General features: G+C 40.0%; 1 protein-coding gene across 1 annotated transcript; it reads right to left on the reverse strand.

Annotated features, from left to right (window-relative positions):
• Positions 1-5257: 5257 nt before the first annotated feature.
• CREBL2 (cAMP responsive element binding protein like 2) lies at positions 5258-15051 on the reverse strand. The gene is made up of 4 exons (XM_052690743.1): positions 14747-15051; positions 7983-8180; positions 7132-7279; positions 5258-6440 (listed from the first exon to the last, which is right to left on the reverse strand). Coding segments are annotated over exons 1-4 (363 nt in total). The 5' UTR covers positions 14762-15051; the 3' UTR covers positions 5258-6438.
• Between the last annotated feature and the right edge of the window lie 5037 nt (positions 15052-20088).

Genomic DNA, 20088 nt, shown 5'->3' on the forward strand with positions numbered 1-20088 from the left:
ATTCAACTTTAAAAGATACAACTTTCAGAAACAGATTTTTTTTTCAGATTGAGTATTTTACAGGGTATCTCAGAAGTGCCAGTTGACAAACCCATCTATTTTTCATATGTTGAGAAGTTCATCACATGCCATCAGTGTACAAAACTTCCTGAAGGAAAAAGTGTTTCATCAACCAGCATAACCCAGCTGTAAATTTTGAACCCCTAACGTGAGCAAACTGTTGATTTTAGATTTATAGAGCAATCTCTTCAGCTCCTCTGGTTACACAGAGTTCTTCTCTCTCAGTTTACTCCGGTCAAATTTCATCCAAAATGCAGAAATGGAACCAAAAATCAATCAGACTTTGGTACACATTGCTCATTTCTGAGACTTTGTTTGGAACCCTGAGCCTGGTTTGCCAGGGAACCAGGACTTATGCAATACTGTTTGCAGTCAGATTTCATCAGCAACTTTTAAGCCCGTTACCAATTCTAACCCTCTTTGAAAAGGCAATCATAAAGCTAATATAGTTTTGAGAATTAACAACTGGTAACTTGGTGCCTATCCACCTGCAGGGGAAGGCAAAAGAGAAATCCAACACTGCTTGTAGGCTATGAGTACAACAGCAGCCAGTCAGATGGTGTCCTTGATGACCAGTTTGCCTGCTATCCATCAGCAAGAGTGAAAGAAGAGCCATGGAAAATCCAAACATTTCTGTAATATCAATGTACGGAATCAGCACAAGCATAGAAATACACTGGCATTATCAAAGCTAAGATAAGATAATTTTTTTTTTTTTTTTTAAAGTGCACTGGAGGCAAGTAAAAGGAGCCTAGTGATCTATCAGCTTCTGTATCATTTAAGGGATATGGCCACAAATGATCAAGTTGAAGCAAATCAAGAAGTTTCTGTCTTCCAGAGAAGAAAAAAATCTGACTCTAAATATACTCAGTCTGATCCAAGACAAAGGGAAATGAGTCTATGAAGAGTCCTTCAGTGGTTCTGACAGTATCAGAAAAACACAGATAGCAATATTTTAACCTTTAAGGAAGGAATCTATGTTTATACTTCTCTAAAAGAAAACTTTGGAGGAAAAAGTAAAAGAAAAAAAGAGAGAGAAAGAGAGAAAGAGAAAGGAATAAAGGGTGAAAGAAAGAGCTGGTGTCCATTCTGGGGGAGGGCTTGAAACTCTAGATTAAATGAAAAGCAGCCCAAATTCTGCTGGGAGACAGAAGATGAGCTTGCAGGGTCCAGCCTTCCAAATGTCAACTATTCTCAGGACAAATAACAACAACAGCCACATGTCTTGTGCTTGCTTCCTTCTTGTATCCTGACTACTGCAGGAGAAACTGCCAAGTTTCCTCTGCTCTGTACTGCAGCAAAGTTGTGCACTTCAGAAGGGTACTGGTCAGGAAAGAAATCTGAGTTCAGTGTGGTTAAACTTCCTCCCTACCCTTACCATTTCCATGTAGAGCTTCAAATCAAACATAGCGGGATAATGGCATTCATGGAAGAAATTATTCTTAGAAGCATCCTTGACAATTCTTGCACTTCTCTCCCTCCTTTCTAATAAACTTGAAATTGCTCTTTATAAAACTCTCACTGATGTTTCAAATCAGCTATGCACTAAAGACGAAGAAAATGAAGGTTTTCAGTAACTGAAAGAAAATAATTTTAATCCACATTACCAGGTGATATTTCAGGTTATAGCTGGTGATAGTATTCCTGACAGAACAAGACAAAGTGTGTTAACAACAGGCATGTCTTGTTTATATGACTTATGTCATGCAAAGAGCGTAATTCAGAAAAAAATGCAGGGTAAATTCAAGCAATCACAAGAGGCCATTCATCATTCTGCCTACATTTTTCTTTATTCATACTTCCACAAAACTGCAACTGTGTTCATTCCCAGAGGCAGAAGTTCATGGCAAAAGCATTAAAACAGACAACCTTTATCATCTTTCTCCAGCTGTCAGTCAGCCTTTTTTATCTTCCAGCACGTGTAGACAGTATCAACTCCACTGACAGTGCCTCTGCGTTAGTGACTCTGGCCTGAAACAATGACAACATTAAGTGGCTACTGCAAAGACATAAGATTATGTAAGTTCAGAAAGCTAAAGTAGTTAATTGGCTGTTTCCCTAACACCCACAGCACTCCCCTCTGGTTGCATTGGTGTACTGGCAATTAAAAAGCTAGTTTTTCTTAAGATTTCCTCACCCTCTGAAAGATAATAATGAAGTCATGAGAGGTGCATCTTGCTTATATGAAAATGATAACATTCTTTGTCCTAATAAATAGACCCCTGGAGTATAAATGATCACCTAGTGAAGGTTTGCACAAGTACTTGTCACAAGAATAACTGTCTGATCACAAATCTAGGCAACATCCCATACCTCTTTATCTTAGATGCTAGAACAGGATTCTAGGTTTAAATAGAAAGCTAACCCTATGATCTTATTTACTTAAATAAAACTTCTGGCATATATTAATGAGATAAATAAAGGCCTGTAGGCCAAAATCTTTTCTTCCACAAGCAAATTCCCCTTTAGCTTCACAGCACATTTTAGTTCCATGCTGGCAAGTTGAATTTACCCTTTTATTTTCAAACTCTCTCATCAGTGAAAATGACAGGCAACCTTGGCTTATGAAGACACATACGTTATGAAATAATCTAAATTTCAGAATGTTCAAGATGAAAGAGGACTTTAAAATTTGTGAGTACCACAACAACTCCAACACATGCCCAGTATTTAACTAGTGTTGTCAACGTTAGCAGCTGCTGTCTGTTGCCCCTATCTGTAAAGTGTAAAGTGTTGCCTTCCTTCTGATCATACAGCTGAAGAGAAGAACATCTGAACAAGCCAAAAATCACAGCAGAATAATTCATGTTTTTATGCTGGCCTCTGGGAAAGGAAGCCTTGATGGCTTTTGAAAATAGCTGCCAGGTCATCTGTGGAAGGATGAGGACTCACAGAAGTCTCCTTCAGTAGTGTGGAATGGATGCACACAGTGAAGTGGGACATTTCAGAAATTCCAATCAGAAAATACTGATGCAGCAATACGGCGGGATCTGTGTTCAAGAGGGAGGAGGAAAGAATTGTTTTTACATTACCAGGTATCTGGGGCAGGCTGGTAAGCTCTACGACAGGAATATGCAGCACTGCTGTTGCCAGCACTCTGTACCTTGACCAAAATACATTTTCAAAGTTGCCATTAGAAAGAAGGAATGGAAAAGATCAGCTTTCATACCATACAATTTCCATTCACATCAAACATCTTGTCTCATAAAGGTAAGTATTCTACTACTTTTACAATCTACATGCATTCTGAATATCTATTAGCTGCAGCATAGTTCATAACAACATCACTGCCCATCACAATAGTGTGGCCATACGTAAGAGTTGCTCGAAGCAGCAGTTCATAGCTTTGTCTTAAGCCTTTTTTCAGTTACAAGCAGACACAGAGAAGCAGAGCTAATGTTGCACAAGCTATGGAAGTAAGACTTCCACCTCCCAAGTGCTTTTTCTGGAGGAGAAAAAGAAACTGAAGGCCAGTTGTTGGCAGGTTTGTTTTTTTTTAATGAGATGTTGCTGAAAATCATTAGCTGAACAATGACAGTGTTTTCTAGCTATGACTTAAATGAAGTAAAAAAGAGAATACAAACAACAGTATGAATAACACAGCAATTAAGCAGCAGAAATGTGCAGAAATTGCGTAAGAGAATGGTTGTAACTGACCATGCTGATCCTGCTTATCTATATATATAAATCTATACATTTCATAAACACAGCATCACTTGTAGTGCAGTGATTTCATTTGGTATGAGATACCACAGAAATTACTGCAAATAAGCAGCCTTTGTTGTCCAATATAAATGCACAAAGACATACAAGAAATCCAACTATGCACATAATTTACAGTGAAATTGTTGCTCAGTGCCATTAACAGCAGGAGCTGGAGTTTTGCCTTCATTACCTACACTAGGAATTTCTATGTGAGCTGATCCTCTATCACTCATGCTACAACTCTGAAATACAATATGGAATAAGGATCTTATTTCAGCTTTTCCTGCTTGTAGACAAACCCAAAACATTTGCCTCTTATGTTAGCAGTAATTTTATTGCTAATTATAGAGATTATTATTTCTTGGAAAGTAGCAAACTAGATTACAGCTAAACTTTCCCTTTCTCCTCACAGGATGCCAGAAAAGGCTAGATTCATTATTGATGTAGACTAGTCTTCAACCTAACATGCAAAAGTTAAAAAAAGAAGTCAGCCACAGACACCTTCCCAAAGCTAGTCATGGTTCCAGCTGTCCCATTGCCCACTAATGGTGCCCTAGAGCTCACCCAGGCTCCCAAACACAGCCCCATAATGCCAACTGTTGACTAAGCCCAGAAACAGGAGCCACTAGAGTGGGAAACAAACACTGTTGCTCATCACATCCAAAAATGTCAGTTCCCCATTTCCTTCATAAAAGAAAACTCCCAGAGAACTTTCTTGCATAGTACCACAGAAAGTGAAACCACAAAAGAATGGAGGGAAGAGAGCAGGTGTGGTATTTTTTATGAGATCAATGCTGCATTTATCACAGTGAAACTGTTCCAGTCACAAATACCACACTCTTCCTGTATGTTTTCAGCATCTTTGATTTAGAAAGATACTTAGGTACATAAATAAGTTTTAAAATATACGTTTAATTACATGGTTTACATACGAAACTAGAGGTGCTGTGTAAGTCTAATGCTACCTAAATCCAACATCTTACACTTTTGGCATGCTCATGTTACAAAATCCAGCTGCAAGGTTCACGGATTTTAGTACTGAACATCTGGCCTACTTTGTTACTTGTTCTTATTTTTTTCTTGCAGAGAACACAGAAAAAGGACAGGCAAGAATACAACAGATCTACACTTATGGTTGGCTTGTCATTGTCTTTCAGAACAAACTGCAGTTCAGAGCTTAAAAAAGGGGGCAGGAAAAAAAAAAAATCAACTCATTTCCATCTCTGTTTCAGCATTACTTAACTTTTCACAGTAGTTTTCTATGTCTATGCAACATTCTGGAAACTGCTAACTAAGTACACGTGTGGTAGGTCTAGAGAAAACCATGCTTTAAGGATTAATACAAGTACTCAGAATGAAATTCTGAAAAGAACCGTGTGTTGTACAATGAAATATGACACTTCATTATTTTCAGTGCTTTTGACTAATTGAAGATAATTCCAAACAGACATTATTAGTTCAATAAAAAGAATGCAACATTCAGTCTAGCAAAGTCATTCATTACAATATTTATTTTATGAAACAAAGAAGAAAATATAAAATGACATTTTTCTCCATGCATCTTATAAAATACAGAGAAAGACACTGTCACAAACAAAACAGAGTACAAGCAAAGCAGAAGGCCCATTGAAAATCCTGGGAGCTCCACTCTTTGTATTTCATCACACACACACACACACACACACACACACACACAAAAGAGCATATGCAGAAGAAAGTGTAGTCTAAATGAAGGAACAGGTCATCTGTCAGTGTCTTAAATAAGTAAATCTGTCCACAAAACTTTTGCCCTCACCTCTGTTTTGATAAGACTGAATTGATGCAACTTGTTTTTCTATTTATCAGTTCTTGGTATTACCTTTGGCTGGGAACTCACAGCGGAGCTCACATCACATCACAGCCTAAGAAGATACCTGGGCTCAAACTTCAGGTAGATACAAGAAAATAGCAGGGCACAATTGGTGGCAGCTGTTCTGCTGCTGTAAGTATGGTGTAGGCTTTGACTGTCTTACTGAGGCTAATCCTGTGAAAAATACATTGGCAGAAGCAGAGAATATATGTAGTACTTCTCTATGAACTGATTAACATAAAAGACATTTAGTGTTACAAATGATGCGGAAAACAACACTTCTAGTCAGGTTGCAAGTTACTTTGCTAGAAAACTTTTTACTGAAAACTTGATGAGACTCCTTTTCCTCGTCTTGCAGCATTCTATTTAGCTTTAGCAAAGCTGTTACAAGATCTTTCTCCTGCTTTTATTGTACTGAACCTCCGAGACTCCCATGATGGTTACCAACCACATGACTACTGACCACAAAGCCAGTCTAATTCTAGTCTCATGCTTCTAACACAAAAGCAGCCCCCATCTCTTACTAAGAATGTCCAAAAGCTACATAGCTTTAAATACATAGCTGTATTTTTTGGGGGTGAGGTGTAGAGAAAGGAAGAACAAGGCTCCACTTAACACAAACACCTATTACCCCAGAAGCCCCACTCCATGCAGGTTTAAGAATACCACAAGCAAAGAGTTTCACATGGGGAGGAGCGAAGAGAAGACAGCAGACTGGCATCCTTCAACCTGGACCCAGGGATGCATCCACTTCTCCAATAACAGCATTCTTCTGCTAGCAACCAAGCTATCTCTGCTGTAGTGCAGAAGGTTCTGCATTTCACTCCTGTGAATGATGCACCAGAGGGAAAGACTGTTACAGTGACAAATGTGGTTTCTGCACTGTTTCTTAAAAGCAAAGCTAGAAAGATGTAAATCGTAATTTAATCTGTAGCATGAAATATTAAAAGACTAGAAAATAGGAGATACAGAATTGCCTGTGCTACCTTGACTTGGTCCTTTGCACGCATGTATCAGCAAAATGAAAGATCATGTAACAAAGTCATCTTCCAATCCTCAGAAGAATTTTATTTTATTCCACTGACAAGCACAAACGAGGCAGAAAAAAAAAACTCCATTGGAAATCACAAGTTCAGCACTTCTCATTTTTGAGTGGCTGCAGCTAGAATAATGTTTTCTTGATCAAGTTTTAAAAATTAAATTATGTTAGGTATTCAATTTCCCTCACATTAGGAAAACAAAAAATGTAGATTATGGTCTCAGGCCTTCACAGGCCTTACTGAAACACAAGGATTGAGTCTATTTTTAAAATAACTACCCAGCTTCCTAACTAGTATGATTTCTGTGTTGTCCATGTAAACATTACACAGAATCTTTGTACCACCCACTAAACCCTTTGCTTCAATCAACTATTTGTGCCCAAGAGTACATCCTTATGTTTCTTCCTACACCACAGCCATCCTCCTACATTACAAAAGATGTAATGAAATAGGAATTAATTATAGTCGGATACTTACAAGGATTGCTGCTGTTTGGTTCTGCCTTCCCAGCCTTGGTGAGTTTGGCTGAGTTCTGCTGTGCTTTGCCCTGCTCCTCTCCTGTTAGTAAGGCTTTTATTTCAGAGGGGATTTTCCCCTGGTCCATTGCCATGCACCACTGCTTGTACTGAAATACACAAACATGTTAAGCATTAGCAAACTGCCAGGATCACATTAGCAGTCTAAACAAAACTGTAATCTTTACCTTTCAATATATTCATTTAAGGTTTGAATTGACTGGACTGAAGCCTTTTACAAAACTGCAGAGTACAAACGAGCTAAGCATGTGTCCCTGCTTGCATACCTGGCTTCAGTAAGTCCTGTTTCAGTCAATAAGCTGCTACTTGATGGCAGAGCTAGACACAATACTGTAATTATTAAACAACATGGAACACTTTGTGCATTTTCTTGCTGTTAACATGCCAGAATACCGTTCCAGTTCATGGCCTATTAAAAAGAAATATTTCACATGACTCTGGGGCTGACTGACTATTAAGAGGTCCTTCCTGATTGTGCAAGGCAGAATTAAAGGACATCTGCCTTGTTCCTAACTCCCTCATCTAAAATTCTTGATTAACAAACCCATAAAACGGTCGTATGCAATGGTGCTTTCTTAGCTTACTTCTAAGCTAACCAGCAGATAACTTACAACATGATGTTCATATTCATCAAGCAAAGCAGGCAAGCAGCTGAGTGCATCTGTTAAGGATGTTTTAATAGTCTATGGCTAGCCAAATCCCACTCTCACTTTAGTTAATGCAATTACACAAAAGCCCACAATGGTAGGCCCCAAATAATGCTGAAGGTCAGGTTAAGTGATGATTTCATACCATTTCAAGCTCTTCTCTGAGAGCACAGATGGCTCGCTCTCGGCTTGAAACCAGCTCTTCCAGGTACTGGTACCTCAGCTTCTTCCTGGCTCTGCACTCTCTTGCACTCTGACGACTTCTTTCAAGTTTTGCCTTCAAGTCTATTTTGGCTGGTTTACGACCTCGCTTTCCTGGTTTCTTTACTTTGCCTCCAACCACCTGAAAATGAAAGGTACAACTAAAGATGATGGTGTTCTGCCAAGAGAAAGCTGAAGCCATGTAACCGTGCCTGTAGCTGTCTCAAGCGGAAAAACTCGCACGTACCTGGACCAATTCTAGAGCACTAGAGGAAAGAAGACGTAGCTCGTTTCAGAGGCTGATGTACAAAGTTTTGAATGTAGCACCAAAAACAAAATAAAGGGGGTAGATTCGATATTGCATCAGTTCTTAATTAGTCCTACTGCAAATGTTACTAATTGCCAAATTGGAGGAGCAATATCCCAGAATCATAGAATGGCTGAGGCGAGAAGGAACCTCTTGGGTTCATCTGGCTCAACACCAAAGCTCAGGGTGCTCAGGATCACATCCAGACAGTTTCTGAATATGGATCCTCCACCACAACTCTGGGCAACCTGTGCCAGTGCTCTGTCACTCATTCATTGCTTTTTCTGGCCCTCTCTTCAGCAGCTCTGTATCTCCCTTTTCCTGCAGAGCCCTAAACCAGACACAGGACAACAGATTTCTAGGAGGATATCTGAAACATCTAGGAGGGAAAGAGATGATTTCTAGCCAAATTGTTTTAGTATTATCAGCAACCCTTGCCTTAGTAAGTGCCAGCTCAAGAAGACATTAATATGGAATTTTACACTTCAAATTTGAATAAAAACAAAACAAGATTTATATCAATACAAACCAAAGCTTTGTTTTGCTGCAATAAAATGACAGGATTTTCAGCCTATTCTGAAGATAAAAATCTCCAAATTATCTGCACCTCATCTGAAATTCCTCTGTCTTGATTTATTTCAAAGGAACCTTCTGAGTATTTTTTTTTACTAAATAGGAGATTCAATTCCACTCAGTCCTACCTCTGCCCTCTGCTGCCTCTATTTGAGCTGTACCGAACCACTTCATATTTACATTTGAAACAGTTTGACACAACTTGGAAAACTGTCTTCTCATGCAACCCATCCCAACAGTAATTTCTGCCACTGTGTAATTTAGATTTCCTTTGCAGAAAAGTAACCACATGACTTCTGGCCCTAACCACTGACAGTTTTGGAATCATTCTGTCCTTTCCTTCGTGGTCCCATTTTACAGGTCTGAAAGCACCTCTTCCTACAAATACAAAAGAAATAGTTTCCTTAAAGTTTACTCTGTGCCTCCCCACCCAAATATATTACTCTTATTATGGGAATGTGGCCTATGAAAGCCTTTTAAATACGGCATGAAACTCAGCACACTGGCCATAAGGCCATGACTTCAGTCACAAGTTCCATTTCCCCTCTCAAGTGAGGGGAAGTGAGAATTTCTCACTATTTGCATTCTGACCACACTGTTTGACTGCAGAGGGTGTGGAGAAACACACCTAACACACCTATATATACGAATTTCAATGCCAGCCAATGATTCACCACACTGTGTATAAACTACTTCTTCCTAAAAGACACTGCTCAAAATATCAGAGTTCATAAAGAAAAAAAGACACTTTCTACTGTATAATGCTGCTAAATAAGTCAGCTTCAACATTCAAAGAAGTCATTTGTTCTATAAACTTAGCAAGCTGCAATAAAAACAATAACATAGTGAACTGATGTGCTAGAATGAAAAAACAGATCATACAATCGAGCCTATTCTTTCTTTGGAAAGCAAGTCAACAATCACATGCCAACATAATGTACCCTTTTGTACATTGCCTCTCCTAATTTATTCAGGAGTAGCTGCCCCTCAGAATCAAATAGAGAAAGTACTTAATGGACATCTAGCGATAATGGAACAAACATAACACATTCAGAAAAGCAAACAAAAATCCAGTCTTTTACATTTGAACTACAGAATACAGATTGAACGATTCATTTATTCCACAATGCACTTCCTAAAATCTTTTAAGCTCAGATACTGTTTTTCAGTTAGTGCATGTGGGAAAACATTAAACTTCAAGCTCTACAACAAGACAGTCTGGTCCAAGACACAAAGCAACATCTGCTACATTTCTTGTTCCCTTTGCTCAAATTTGGGGATTTCCAAATCTTAACTTTAATCTCCTCAGCGCTCATCTGATCACACAGCAAGCCACCAAAGTTGTATAAAGCTAACCAGCCATGGCCAAGCGAAGCAGCAGCACCAGCTAAAGAAAGGTGGCTGTCCTTTTTTGAGCATGAGAAGCACATCTCTTCCCTCACGTGAGAAAGGATTGCACCCTGTAGGTCACTGTTTGCTAGGGCTCTTACCACCAGGACTGGGGAAATAATGAAGAGCTTCCTCCACTTCTAACTCTTTCAGCAGTTGGACGCTAATCGTCTGCCTTCACACAACCCCAAAGGATTCATACTGTCTCCACAGCACCATGTAATCAGAGTCACCCACAACAGCTAATTTAATAAGTGATTTAACCAAATCCTTCATCCTTAGTCATTTTTCTTTACCAATATTTGGAAGCTTCTCCTGTAACCTTAAGCAACCCAGCTGGGGAAAAAACAACAACAAAAAGCCTGATAAATGCTTCATTGGCATCCCACATTATCCTTAGTCACGTTTACCTAGTCAGTCACTATGCTGATGTGACAGAAAAAAAACAAAACAGAAATTCTAGCTGATCCTCAGCATGGCAGAGAACCAACAAAAAACAAGCAAACAAATGTACTGTCTTCCCTCTGTATTCCCCTGGAGTTTATAAAAGGATAGGGATTAGTGGGGATTTGTTTTCTCAGGGAGTTATATGCCATCAGGACCTAGAACAATATTACTGATAAGATTTGTCACAGAAATGTTAATAATGACACGCATCTGTCAGAAATTCATCCAAGTCCATATTTCAGTTCAATCAGAATTCAGAACACAGCTTATCTCCCTTTCTGATACAGCATTTAGACTGTAACATCACTCTTTTGCTAACAGTGTTTGAGTACAAAATCATTCGACCTGGAACTGGAAATAGCTTCAATTATCTGCCCTGACACAGAAACAGCCATCAGATTTTGGGCTTATTATTATTATTATTATTGCAAAAAGAGTTTCAGCAGATGTCTGCAGATGAATGGCCAGAATGTGTCACAGAGAAACCCTCCATGGGAAGGAGATATTTTTTATGGCTACTACCATTCACCTGCCCAAGGAACTGAGCTACTTGGGATAATGCTGGCCTGTCACCTATGCAGGAACTGGATAATCTGGAAAGTTAAAACAACGCTACATTTTTTTCTTCAGTGCTGCTAATGCTGACCAGCCCAGTACCTTCCAGCAGTTCTTGGCTCATTCACAGACAAATAAGTAGCTCCTAAGTGCTATACCAGCCAATGCTTTAGATCCAACTCAAGACATCATATTCAGCAGACTCTTGTTTGTATTAGTAGTATAGGTCTGCAGAATCTAAATGGTGATCGTATGCAGAAATTATACCAAACCACAAAAATGATTGGGAAGGAACAAAATAAAGCCTAAACTCCGCATTCACTGCAGTAGAAAGGAAAAATAATCCACTGATGCTTGCAAACATTTTTTCAAAATAAATAGTCGTTAGTTACAATAAAGATAAAGTTACTCAGTCTGCTAAGTAACAGTACATCACATGATGTTGTAGTATAGCACCCATCCAGAAAGTACTCTCAGCATTCTTCCATTGCACAATATTTTATGCACTTTGCACAGATCAGTTAGTTAGCTTTCACTGGCACACTCAGTAACCTGAATCATACTGAGCAAGCATCTGATAATGATCCAAAAATGTAAGATACTAAGGGAGCAAGCAATTTATTTATACCTTAAGCAAGTATACCAATAGAAATTAATCCAAAAGGTCTCCCTATAGTAAGTGATTAATTTATTAAGATAATCTCTAGCAGAGAGGGTCATACTTTAGCTTCTGGGGTTTTCTATTGTTGTTTATTTTTTATTAATTTCAAGATATCCTTTTAAACATGAACATGAATGAAGTTTTCTAGATCTAATGCTTCTATTTTCTGCCTCTCTCTTTAATTCTTCATACAATAATTTTAGGGGTTGGAAGGGACCTCTGGTCCAAACCCCCTACAAATGCATGTTTCCGAAATCAGGCCTCAAAATAAAGCACCTAGACAGGTCGTGAATATCTCTAGAGAAAGAGACCCCACAACCTCTCTGGGCAGTCTGTTACAGTGCTCTGCCACTCTCACAGTAAATAAATTCTTCCTTGTGTTTGCTCAGAACTTCCTGTGTTCATTTCTGCTCATTGCCTCTTGTTCTATTGCTGCACATAGCCAAGATGAGCCCCTTTCCCCCCCATCAACTCGACTCTCACATTTTAGATGTTTATAAACAGTGATGTTTATAAATGCCTACTCCAGCTTGAGGAGTCCAATGTCTCTAAGCTTTTCTTGGCACAGGAGTTGCCCCAGGCCCCTAATCATCTTTGTGGCCTTTCTCATTTTGAGGAATATGCTATGGCTGACCTATTCCTCTAAGGACCTCTTAAACCAGATAAGGCTAAATTATAGGGTCTCATTTATTGGAAAGTAACCCTGTAGAGAAGGACCTAGGAGCACTGGTGGACAGCAGGCTGATCATGCAAACATTACGCCCCATGCCAAGCAGTGTGTCCCGGTGCTCAAGAAGGTCAATGGTATCCTGGGGCACATTAAAGAGAGCATGAAAAGCAGGTTGAGGCAGGTGATCCCTCCCTCCAGATGAGGCCACATCTGGAGTACTGTGTCCAGTTCTGGGCTCCTCAGTTCAAGAAAGTCAGGGAACTACTGGAGAGGGTCCAGATGATTAGGGGCTTGGAGAACCTCCTGTATGAGGAAAAGCTGAGAGACCTGAGACTGTACAGCCTGGAGAAGACTGAAGGGGGATCTTGCTAATGTGTACAGATATCTTAAGGGAAAGTATCAAGAGAATGTGGTCAGGCTGTTTCCTTTTGTGACTGGCAATACGACAAGAGGCAATGGGCTCAAGCTGAAACACAGATCATTTCACCTGCAAATGAGAAAAAACTTCTTCACTGTGAGGGTGGCAGAGCACTGGAACAAGAAGCCCATATCTCTTTCTACAGAGATATTCAAAACCCACATGGATGTGACCCTGGGCAGTCTACTCTGGGTGACCCTGCTTGAAGCAAGGGAGTTGGACCAGTTTATCCCAAGTGGTCCCTTCCAACCTCAAACATTCTGTGTTTCTGTGAGAGCACTAAGAATTAGAGAAAATGTACAGCTTGCAATTCCCAATTTTTTACACAGACAAACAGAAACTCTGAACATGGGTGGATGTAGCTATAGAATGGTTACCTCACTGCTGATGTAATTTATTTACCTCAGCTTATACAGGAAAATTCCTTTCACAGTCCACTCATTCACTTCCACGATAAGACTCTCAGATTACACAGTCCAGCCCTTCCAACAATGAGGAAAATATGATTAGGTGGAAGCTTTAAAAGGCTTCAAGGACATGCTGGCTTGAGCTGGCAGATCATGCTGGCTATAAAATGAAGTATAAACAGTGCTTGCTTCATTCTCACATAGCAACATAAAATGGGAAGTACCCTCCCAACAGAAAGGGGATCTCTTCAGTGGAGCCATCAAACTCTTAAGCCTCGTAAATTTGTTCTGAAAGTAATTGCAGCTCTACAAAATAACAGCGAAATTTTTTTCAGAGCAGCAAGCTCTTACTGAAAAACATCAACATCTTCCAGTACAAGATATGGGGATCTGAAATCACCCAAGAGTATTATCTAAGGGAAAACCTGCTGACAGAAATACAGTTTGCTCTTTTCCTTACTAACAGCCACATCCAGTAGTTCTGGGCAGCACTGCTTTTCAGAGTCGTCATCCTTAAAAATATCTCAGTGGTAGGCATTACATAAAGACATCATATTATGAAAATGTATTTGAGACTGAAGAGAAGAAAAGGAAAAATCCCACTTTGCATATTCTTTTCTTCATTTTACATGAGTTTTTCTAAGGAAAAAAAGAGCAAACACCTGTGTTACTGATTGGGTGCCAATGTAAAGTCAATGTGTCCAACAACTTTTTCAAGAGAAGCAGATTAGTGAGACCTCATGAAACACAATGATTGTATTAAAAAAAAAAAATAAATTAATGAAAAATCTGAAGATTGCCTGTTATAAATAAATTAATTCTAGAAGAAATAGCTATATATACCTCCAGAATTAAGCTTTCTGTATCTTCTAAATTAGTGCCTGACCATACATACTGTTTCATTCAGTTCACCCACACGATTGTAAGCATTTTGTTGACATAAGTGATTCCTGACAAATCTGTAAACACGGATAAACCACACGGAGCCAGGAGTTGGACTCTGTGACCTTGGCAAGCTCCTTCCAACTCGGGATTCTCAGTGATTCTGTGCAAATTACCCCATCCCACGGCCTACCTGACTGCACTTCCACCTGCCCGATTCCTGGGGACTCTCATTGCTCTCAGGCACAACACCGGTACCCACAACCGCCACCGCAGCCAGCTGAACCATCCACCGGGGTTTGTGCAGCTCTGCCACCCGCCTCTGAAAAAGGACGCGGCCTCCGAGGAAGCCCAGCTGCTTTCTCTCCCCGGCACAAACGCGCAGGGACGGGCCCTTACCTTGCTGTCATCCATGTGCCCCGCCAGCCCCTGCAGACCCAAGCAGAGCGCACAGAAGCCGGCCGCCCGCGCCTCGCAGCTGCTCGCAACGCCGACGCTCACCGTCCCGCAGCCGCCGCCATGCCGCTCCGCGCCGTTTGTTTACGGCCGGAGCCGCGGAGGAAGCGGTGCGCGCTGGGAAGGGTAGTCCTGTCCCACGCCGCCGCTATCGGCTGCCGCGGAGGTCGGAGCACGACGAACTACGAGTCTCCAGCAGGCCGCGCGAGGAGGAGCTCTGAAGTGGCGCCCACGGCTCCGAGGGAGAACTACATTTCCCAGGAGGCCCTAGGGCCGTCAGTGCCCGGCCCGGCGCCTGCGCTGCTGCACGAGCTGGCCTGCCCCTTCTGCTCGGCCCGCCCAGCCCGCGGGCCCCGGCCCTTTTGCTGCAAGATAGGGCAGGCAAAACAAAGTTTCCCTTGTCCAAGCTCGTCCCCTGAGTGGGGCGGTGTAGAACAGTAGGGCAGAAAAAAGATGCAGCGCTTGTTGTCGGCTGACAGAGGGCCGCGGTTTATTCCTAGGAATCCGTTTTTATGGCGCCGGGACAATAATAAGCATAGACTGTGTTACAGAGAAACAAAGCCAGTCAACCAGTTATTTGGCATACAAAGTTGGGCTGAATACAGCAACAGGTTGGCACAACCACCAAGATGATGGGAAGTGAAGGAGAAAGATTGGAACAGACTTTTTTTCCCCGAAGTGGGCTAATCAGATACTGATTGTCTGCTATTGTTTGCTTTCTTTTGCCTTTTAAGTTTTGAAGACAGAATTGAGTCTTCCCAGCCACTTAGAAACTGCATAGAGTGCTGAGACCGCAATCTGCGCACCACCACATCTGAAGAAGTACCAGCAATCCTTCAGGAATAACGGGTTTCGCCTCCTTTCACATCAACGCATACCAGAAAAAGTTGAATGCTTTTGATGCAAAGCTAACCCAGGGCCTCCCTAGGTCGCTTGAAATTAGGTCCCTGTTTGCTCAAAAGACGCATGTACCCCAGGAAACAGTTCTGTAAACACGGTCTGTGTTTCAGGTTTGCAGTGAAGCCTGAAGCTACGCATGTTTCATGTTGCTGCATGTTTCTTTTTATTCATGAGCTCTTCATGCAGTGCTATTCACAAGAGTTTCCCATGACTTAATCTCTCTTACATGCAATTGTTAGAACTAAGGCTTTGTCATGGGATTTTCCCCCTGAATCACAAACCTTCCTCTTGGAGGAATATACTTTCTGCATCTGCATGGCAGAGACAAAGCACTTTTATAAGCTTTTTTCATAAGCTTATATGCTTTTCAGTTGTCAAAGCAGTTTGTGCACTTCTTCCTATTAGCCTGCCAAAAATGATATATCAGTTCTTGTAATTCTGCCCCTGATTTTTTATTTTTTTTTTTAAATAAAGCTACCAGAGATTACTAGATTGATTAATGCATTAAACAAGAGGCATCAACAGTGGAAAAAATGTTTGTGGAAGAAATAGCTTGCTATGAGCTTGCCTATGTTGCCTCCTGTGACTCCCTCCCACAACTTTGCCTTCAAATTCTTGAAGAAGGTGATGAGGTGCCTTCACCTTTGGCACTATCCTGAGGCTATAAATGGCTTTAAAAGCCATTTGGGGGTTTCCCTGGTGAAGGGAAATATTGAGTGGCAAAGAGCCAACATAGCTCACTTAGGCAACCCTCTGTTGCAACATGAGTGGAGGAAGGAGATTAGACATAGCCCCAATTGCTGATTCAGAAAGGCCAGAATCCTTTTAACCAGCAAATTAAAATTACAGCTGCATCTTTTCTCTCCATTCTGCTTTTTATCACATAAGAAACAGAGCTTTCAACTTCTGACAAAGCTATGCAAAAGTTCCCTGACTGAACACGTAAGAGCCTCCATGCTTTAGCTCTGAACAGAACAACTGCTTTACCTCTGTGGTTTTGCTGTAATTGTGCATTAATATGAACATGCAAACTGAACAGCAGTTTGTCAGAACATTAGAAAAGAGTAAAGAGTAAAAACATTAGAAAATTGTAAAGAGATTTGAATACTGCATATATGCACATATGTTGCACCTGAGCTGATGATGTTTTAAACTGAATTTAACATTCATACCTCTTTGCACAGCAAATAGCAAAGACTTGGAATTTATTGCCAAAGGATTCTCACTGCACAGCAGAGAGTACAGCAGCCTCAAAAAAAAAAAAAAAAAAAAAATACTCTTCCCTAAACAGTGTCTTTTACAGCCTCTCAAAGAAACAATGCTGAATTAAATGGTCTGACAGCCTGAGCTAGTACAGATTTATTTCTTTCATGTTCTTTAGCAGATCACCATACTGACCAGCAAAGACTTATAAGTGTACTAAGGTTTTTGAGTGAAGGCTCCTTAGGCAGATGATCTGTGTATTAAACCAACTAACTCTCACTAACTGCAGATTACTGTTTTCCCTAGTGAATGATCATTCCCAAGCAATTTTCTGAGACATTCTAACAGTTCTATTGCTAAACAAGTGACACGCCAACTAAACACTACCTTGTATTAATTTTTTTATTAATACTACCTTGTATTATTTTTTATTAATTATTTTTTGTATTTTTTTAATTAATTAAGACAAATTGTCTCACACAGGAACTACTCGGCAGTCCTTTGCTCAAGTGAATTACATTTATTAAAAGAAGGGTTGTTCAGCCTCTTGGAATGGCAAATCCAGACAGACTTGAAGGTATATAAATAAACTTTGTTCAGTGATCTTGCAGTAGTTGAAAAATCATTGCTTATGTCAGAGTGACTAAAAAGAGATATAACTAACTGATTTTGCACCATGTGCTTGCATTTGCAATGAAGTCAACACATCTCAAGAGAGCTATTTATTCCCTCTAGAAATGTAACAATTTGAATTTGGGCAAATGGAAGTCTGTTCTTCTGACAACCTACATGAAACAGGAATAAATATTGCACTCTCTTGGTGTTACAATTCAGTATTTTCTGAAATTGCTCCATTGTCCATTTATGGAGACTTAGCAGATTTAGTTTTTTTGAGAACGAACTTTGAGATCAGTCCATTTATAGATAGGAAAACAAGGGTGCAGCAATATATCTTATTGCTGCTTACATAAATATAAAAGTATACCTGGTAAATTCATAAGCAGCACATGCTAAAAAGAGTATACTGTGCTCTGGTGAAGTGATTAGTAATTTTGCTGCTATGATTTGTTGGTTGTTGTTTTTTTTTTTTTTTTCAATTTAATAAACAATTTCTTTGAAAGCAGATTTTAAAACCGTAAGCTGTATTTGAACAAAGCACAGCCTGGTGTACTCACTATACTCCACACAACTGAACACTGATAAGGAGTTTGCTCTCATCTTTACTAAATATCCTACTTTGTGACTAGATTAGCAACTACTGTGGTTTAAAATGCTTGAAGTCATGGCTACAGGAGTTCTTCCCATTTAGCTATTGCAAAAGACTCAAGATAGCGTGCAATAACCAGTTCTTGTCCTGTGCATACACACAGAGAAAAGTCATGCTTTTACCTAGCCAAAAAAACTTTCCTGCTTAAGCAAAATCTTGATAAATCTTGATAAATTAGTTTCACTGCATGAAAATGTTCATGGGGAATCTAGAAATGAGATACTTTGTATTTTTAACTAGCTGGCAGAAGTGAGGGAAAAAGTGTCAGGGTCTCCAACACTTCATACACACAATAGCTGCAAATAAGAATACAGTGGAAGGCTAGACATAGTTCAGAAAGGTACTTGCGTAACATGGATAACATGCAGGATTTAAATTAAATTAAATTAAATTAGAAAAATAAAACCACAACCAGAAGAAAACAAAAAACAAAAACACAAAAACAAACAAAAAGAGCACACACACACAGACACACACACACAAAACCAGACCAAAAAAAAAAAAAAAACAGGACCAAAGAGCAAGACAAACCAATCACTGATTAAAAAGATGAGGAAGAGTGGGTTACAGATCAGTGTGGTGTGTAAGTGAATAAAATCTAATCTTGCTTCGGAAACAACAAACAAACAGCGGCACAATATGCCACGTTCAGGAATGTGACAGCCATGTTGTAACTGGCACTTGAACAACAGAGAATTATTGCTGCTGATATGGAAATTGCAGAGGTACAGAAAAAAAGTGGGTGGATCATGTGAAATTCATGAAATACTTGAGGTGAAGTACAGCAGGATTAGTCTTTTTCTTTTAATTGTGTGCATTGATCCCTATGTGTAACTGGTTTAATAAAAAGCATATTGTTCATTCTCAAGTGGCTTACAAATCCACTTCATCTCTGTGTCATTTTTTGTTTGTAAGATATTTTGCAACATGCTTTTCCCCTTTGGCCTACGCAAGTATGCCTACATATGCATACCTATTAGAGTCAGACAAAAATCTGCCGTCTGTAGCTGGTCGTTCTTATAACAGAACTTCTGGTTGTTTTCCGCAGCACTTTAAGCCATCTGAAGCAGTCTTGTTCTGACCCAGATTCTGTGACATGAGCTAGGTTCACACTCGAAACATTTACCAATCTAGGCCTGATACTGTTGCCCAGTTCAAGGACACAAACAAGATTTCTGCCTAGTTTGAGCACAGAATGAAGGACTCACACAGCGAGCTGGATCTGTGTTGTAAGTAGGTCAGAGGACTGCCATCATGCCCTTGACCACTCTAAGAAATGTGCATTTCATGCAAAAGGTCAGGTTTATCTATGATACAGCTTTGCCCTGGCCTACACTTCTCACCCCTTCTTAAGACAGCATTGTATCAGCTAACTTCTGTTTTGCCATCATGATAAAGCACACTGATTTTCCTAGCATTGTAACTGCTGACGAGTCTTGTATTTCTGTTCAATGGGATTTGTATTTAATGAGATTGTTTACATGACCAAAAGTTGCTTGCAGGATCCAAGGCTGCATCGTGAATAATTTTATTAACTGAATGTAAATCAAGAACACACATCTGGATAACACAAACTTGTTTGCAGGGCTTTTTCAAGGCAACAGACAAAATAAAAGCAGAAAGTTATAGAGCTAACAGGCTGCCTGCCTTACCCATCCATACAGGGGAAAGAAAAACATGCTTTTTCAGAAAGAAACAGAGCAGTATAAAGATATAGAACACAATGTAAGAAGAACATAGAACTATTAGAAAGCATCCAAAGGAGGGATGTGAAGATGGTGAAGGGCACAGAATGCAAGACATATGAGGATTGGCTGAGGTCTTTTGGTTTATTCAATGCAGAGAAGAAGAAGCTGAGGGGAGGCCTCATGGTGGCTCCTGACAAAGGGAGTGGAAGGGTGGGCACCGATCTTTT

Source organism: Tympanuchus pallidicinctus, unplaced genomic scaffold (genome assembly GCF_026119805.1).
Source record: "Tympanuchus pallidicinctus isolate F22 unplaced genomic scaffold, pur_lepc_1.0 scaffold27, whole genome shotgun sequence".
NCBI classification, from domain to species: Eukaryota; Metazoa; Chordata; class Aves; order Galliformes; family Phasianidae; genus Tympanuchus; species Tympanuchus pallidicinctus.

Bases quoted from the DNA above. Each gene is read 5' to 3' on its own strand.
- CREBL2 (XM_052690743.1), bottom strand. The intron at 7,280-7,982 runs GTATGAAATCAT...TGTGTATTTCAG, and splicing joins TCAGAGAAGAGCTTGAAATG to TACAAGCAGTGGTGCATGGC.